The 5895-nt window shown below is 37.7% G+C and overlaps 1 protein-coding gene across 1 annotated transcript in view; it reads left to right on the top strand.

Moving 5' to 3' along the window:
• Positions 1-658: 658 nt before the first annotated feature.
• The window catches only part of LOC144639102 (uncharacterized), a 5831-nt gene continuing 594 nt past the window's right edge, over positions 659-5895 (top strand). Inside the window, exons 1-7 of the mRNA XM_078498354.1 lie at positions 659-806; positions 889-995; positions 1145-1262; positions 2777-2830; positions 2959-3064; positions 3680-4727; positions 5327-5883. Of these exons, the coding sequence (XP_078354480.1) occupies positions 768-806; positions 889-995; positions 1145-1262; positions 2777-2830; positions 2959-3064; positions 3680-4727; positions 5327-5883 (2029 nt within the window). The 5' untranslated portion in view covers positions 659-767. The remainder of the gene's footprint in view (positions 807-888; positions 996-1144; positions 1263-2776; positions 2831-2958; positions 3065-3679; positions 4728-5326; positions 5884-5895) is intronic.

The following is a 5895-nucleotide window of genomic DNA, read 5'->3' as shown; positions in this document are numbered from 1 at the left end:
TATTTCGCTTTAGTTGCTTGTCGATGTAGTCAGTGCAGTGCATAAGTACCTCAGCAGCCTCAGTTAAGATTTAAAAAAGTTATGATAGTGTGCACTGCAAACAGCATGTGTATCTTTTCTCTGGTAGGCCTGGCCAGATTATTAAAAGAACTCGAGATTAATTTACACTTTCTGAACAAGACATTAATTTAAATTGGCGTCTTGTTGAATAACTATTTTTTTAAATACAGTACCGAGACTAATTTTTTAAGAACTTTTTTCATGTTTTAAAATCTTTACTATGAGGTTTGACGGCGTAAATGCAGCAAGCTTTCAGTGCAAACGACGGCTTTCGAATCCAAACAAAACAAGCGAGCTATTTATCAAGCCTTCGCGAGACATGCAAGCAATCATCGCCTTTACGAATCAGACAGATAAAAGAAAATCCTTTAATCCTCAAAGCTGTACACAAACTTAATCCCTAGTGTAAATACTTCTTAGCATTCTTTTATACCTTTTGTATTTTAACTAATTAACTGCCACTTCGTTGATTTCGCTTTCACTTTCAACCAATCAAATTGTTCGATTGCCCTTATTTCCCGCTCATTTGCATGAGACATGACGTCACCAAGCTTTCGTCACGTGATTAACAACAAGTAAGTGGGCAATAAATAAACGCTTGACGACAGAAAGTGTGGCTTGAAAAAATACAAGTAGAGTGTATTGGGAAAATTACTGCTTTTAACCGAAGGATGAGCATTTCTTGTCTACACTGAGTGTCTTTTAGGATGTCGGCGCATAGTAGTGGTCTTTTGCCACCGGACGAGGTAAAAAAATGAGCTGAAAATCTGCTAATAGACCGGTGCAAGTATGATTGTGAAATTGAGCATACTTTGTCCTTTTGTTCAGTTGGCAGATTTACACATATTTGTCGTTCCCTTGGATCTGTGGCTCGAAAAATACCGTACAGCCTTTAACAACATTGCTTTGGAGTCAGTTTCCGCGGGATTTGTAAGGTAATTGTGCCGTTTTATCTTAAAATTGAAAAGAAATAACGCGGAATACAAGCGCTCAAACGCGTACAATTTTGATTCTTTCCGCTTCCTTTTATACATTGTAGTTCCTGAAACGTTTCTCATTCAACGCATGTTTGTGATCGTTCTAGGGTTCAACCGTACGTTTCTTTGAATTATCTACGAGATCACATCGAGGAGCAATTGGGGCCAGAAGTTGTACCAGAGGACTATGTGTTTCTACGATCCGTTGGAAGATGTATGGCCGTGGTGAGTTTGCAATTAAAAATAAAACCTCAATACCATATCAAACCAAGCTACATGTAAGCTTATTATTATTTTGTGTCCCTTTTACGAGGTCAAAGGATTTAAATTTGCGGCATTCCCCGAAAGAATTACACGAGCTTTACATGTAAGCTTCTGGTTTATTCAACTGTTTCTTTACATCTAAGATCTTGTGTTTTTCCGTGTTAATTCTATTTTATTGGATTTTCGCATATTGCTCTATAATGAACTTGAAAACATCTGCCAACCAAAACGACAATGACTTGAGCTGTAAATTACCTATTAGTTAGTTTTCGCAGATTTTAATTATTTAAGGTTATGGGTTCTCGAATTTCCTAATCTTACCGACTCGGGAGCTCTCAAAAGCCGGGGCAGGTGTTCTGTCAATTTTTTCCAGACAATAATAAAAGATGACATTTCGAGCTTAGTTCAGCTTCTTTCTGTTAGCTTTCTTTTGCGTTGTGTCAGTTTTCAGGATATTCTAGTTTGTTTCTTCCAAACAATGATTGTTTTAGCCGATTTTATCGTGCTTGGCTATCAAAGATATTGGTTTTTCTTGGTAGACATAAAATTTAATTTATTCATTTCCAATATTATTTATTGTCGTAATCTATTGAAGTTAATTTTGTGTTCAATATTCGTTATAATTGCCTTTGAGATTGTCAAACAATATTCACCTATGTGATGAAGACTTTTTTGTTTTTAAGTTTTATGCAAATGTGTGAAAGTGTGTAAATAAGAAATAATGTGTTAATTTTTGTGCAGTCATTGTGAGAAGTTGAACTAAGTTATCCCATGCAACCAAAATTTCACAATTTTTTGTTCCAGAAAATATCCATACTTTTCTAATAAAGGATGTTTGGTTTGACTCCTGCCCCTTTTTCCCCAGAAATTCCAGTTTAGCTTCATACAACTTGTACTTACTTTGGCTTTTGCGGCCCCCACCCCATCAGAATTTCCTATGACCTGTGGGGTGGGTATGGATGTTTTGTGGAACCACTCATCATTAAATTTTATTGTAGAGAATAGGAAAACAATAGCGAATTACCATTTTGAAATTATCAACATCAGGTTTTTTCTTGGATCCTGTGGCAGACCTACAGGCAACATTTTCAAATTCAGACAAGGGACACAAGAACCCCCTTGGCAGGGCCTCTGTAGAAGGGTGTGTGTGTGAGAGAGAGGGGGTGGGGGTGGGTTGAAGACAAAGCGAGAATTGAATTGGTCCCTTTCTTGCTTTTAAAGGGGGTCTGAGAGTGAAGTGAAACCCTCAATAGGAAATGGTCTGACCCCATGGGTCTTACCCCTAGACCCATGAGTGTGATCAGATAAAAATTAATAAATGTTGTAAATAGAAAACATCATAATCATTTGATCAATCACATTTTTGTTTTAAATGATTCTTTTATATTTTAGTGAAAATAAAAGATTGGATAGGTAAAAGTATTTCTTAAAAATTGTCACTCTTATTAATCATCATTTAATGGTTCTTTTTTCAGATAAAAGAAAATCAAGAGCGCTTGCTCAAGGCAAAGGACTTTTTACCACCTGTGGTAAGACTGTTTACTCTGTTACAAAAAGTTTAATGTACAGTGTACCTACATGTAAATGTAGGATAAGTTACTTGTCTTATATTTACATGCACATTAACAATTATAACTACCTCTTTATTCCTTTGCAGGCCTACAGCCCAGAGATTTTTATCCTTCCTGGAACACATGACTCTGTAGCTAAACCAGTGGAGAATGCTGCAAATACCATCATACAAACACATGGCCTGACAACAGGTGCATAATAAACTAACTCATTTTTGTAAAAAAAAGTTAATAAGAATTGCATTAACAAAGTATTATGTTGTGGTTAAAATTTATCTTTGGTTTAAGATTTTTCAATTCAGTTCGATTTTTATTTTTTGTTGTCTTATATTTATTACCATAATCTGAAACAAAGGGAAGTAAAAATCGAACTGGTTTGAAAAATTTTTTAACCAAAGATAAATGCACCATAATTTATAGAAGGACTGCACAAAAGCTTACATTTTATGGTTTCAATGGTGACACTCGAGCATTTGATTCACAGAGTGAAAGTCAGAACCACCCTGTTCAGCATAACAAACTGTTACCCGATAAAAATACTGAACTGTACAGTTTTAAACAGTGGAATTCTTTTTTTAACCTCCAAAATAGGGAAATGAAAATTGGTTCTAGAAAATTGTTGAGGAGTTTGTAAAATTGGGAGTAATCAGGGAGTTTAGAAAATAAAGAAACCAGAGAGTTGAATGAGAATTGGGAGTAATCATTTTTTCAGTTCTTGAAGTTAATGGTTTGAAAAATTGAGGGTAAAGAAATAGGAATTCCACTGTACCTTTTTTTTCTAATTACTATTTAATTTCTTTTCTACAGCTGGTATGGCTTCTATTCAGCCTCACCAGTTACCACCAGCAGGATATCCAGCAGGATATATGCAGAATCCACAAGCCCTGTCAAACCTGCTACCTGGGGGTTATCTACCTCAGCAATCTGGCCACATGGAACAGATGGGTTTCCAAACTAGGGATGAGCGCTTTGTTAATCGCGCTGAGAGGACCAGCAGATCTAACAAGTCTTTATCTGATGATGAGGGTAGCAGTGACTATGAGAGACCACAGGGTGAGAGAAATGATGAGGTCGCTGGCAGACGTCAGTCATTAGAGGATAGAAGCGGTGGATCTTCTGAGAATGATGGAGGTGATAGACCAACAGCGATGGAGACAACAGAACATAGGAAGAAACAGAAAAAGGGAAGTCAAGACGAACAGGAAGAGGCTTCCAACGTTGTTCCATCAAAGACAAAAAAGCATAGAATGCAAAAGAAGGGAAGCAGTAGTTCATCAGGAAGCAATCAGTCAGAACCCAAGACTGTAAAGTTTATTCAACCAGAGGTTTATCAGAGCTTACCTGTTCCTGGTCAAGGTGGGGCACTGGTGTCCCCTCCCACACCCATTCCTTCTGGGCGTGTCATTTCCTCCCCATTTCCTGCTCAACGGGCTGAACCAGTTAGTGGACCCACTGGGAGGGACGGTGCTTCTGAATTGAATAACAATGATGCAAGTGGTAAAGCTGATGAAAAAGTTGTGATGGCATCAGACAAAAAGAAAAAAGCTGCGGACCCTAAAGGTGGTAAAAAGAAAAGAAGAGATAGGTCGCGGTCTCCTTCTGTTGAGCGAGCACAACACAAAGAACACAGCAGTCAAAAGGAAAACAGTGCAGATATTATTTATGAGGATCAAAATGATTCAGCTGTGTACGGTGAAGTGACAGTGAGTCGAGTTGAATCTCCTCCAAGTTTAAGTGAAGTTGAAGAGAGATCGAAGTTTGTTCAGTTTCCTTCTCCAGCAAAGGGAGCAAGAAGGCCACCAGTACCTGATGAAATGCAATACGGCAATGCTTTTGGAAATGGATCACATGATATGTAAGTTCTTTTAATCTTTATAGATTAAGTCTATAAACATTCATGTGTCTAAATCTTAATGTAGCACCTATAGCTAACTGCCATGTCTATACAGTGTATGTGGTTCCAGTCAAAAGTTTATAGTTGACGCCTACTCGTGTGATATGTCATCTACACCTGTAGCTCAGGAGATAGCATAATCATCTAGTCTAGAAAGTTGAGGCATTTGTCTTGTGAGAGGCTGTCAAAATATTTTGATTGTCATTTTTTGCTGTTCATAGTCAATATTATTTTTTATTTATTTAACGCTATCTCATATAAGCTTGTTATTCCTGCAGTTACATTGTAGAAGTTTGAATTTTCAATCAATGTTCCTAATGTCAGAGAATAATGCCCAAGCAGTGATGTCAATATTCCATACACCTGATCTGTGAAAATTTTTACAAAAATTAACAGTTTATTTTCTGGCAGAAAGTACAGTACATTCTTATGGTAGCAAATTATGCTAGGTACAAAATAAAGTGACTTTTGCAGCCTCATTTTTTTTCTTTGTAATTTTTTATAACTCAATGTTTGTATGAATAGTGTTCTAAATTTGCTTCTTTCTTTGATTTTTTCAGGGATAATTCTTTTGGAAGAGAAGACAATCTTAATAATCATGTCCTCGAAAACCAAGGATTGGCTGCGGAAGATGACAGCGCCAATGACAGTACTGGGGTTAACGATTTTAGTCTAGATGAGGATAAAAACGCTTTAAGAGACACATCAAAGGGTGTAGAAGGAGAAAGAGACGTGAATGCAGGAGGCAAGAATGCTAATAAAATGGGTGTAAAGGATGCTGCAAAGAAGGAGGGCGCAAAGGGGAATGCTGCCAAAGGAAAGAAAACAGCCAAAAAGCCTGTGAAAAAGCCTGTTGAAACTTTAGACGAGAAATACAAAATACCTCCAATTCCCAAGGTCCCCACCCCACCTCCCATGAAATACCCGCAGAGGGGTAACAAAGACCTCGGTGAGGACACGCCGTCAGCTAAGGATAGGAAACGTCGCGAGCTTGAGGAGCTGAAGGCTGAGTTGAGGAAGGCGAAGAATGCCAGGGTGGACACTGAAAAAGAGAGGGAGTCTAAAGTGCGTCGGGCAAAGATGTTACAGAATCAGATACTGCAGAAGAAGAATCAATGTAAGTGCTACT

Source organism: Oculina patagonica, chromosome 14 (assembly GCF_052425735.1).
Source record: "Oculina patagonica isolate OP01 chromosome 14, crgOcupat, whole genome shotgun sequence".
Classification (NCBI taxonomy): domain Eukaryota; kingdom Metazoa; phylum Cnidaria; class Anthozoa; order Scleractinia; family Oculinidae; genus Oculina; species Oculina patagonica.
This window is presented reverse-complemented; position numbering and strand designations above follow the sequence as displayed.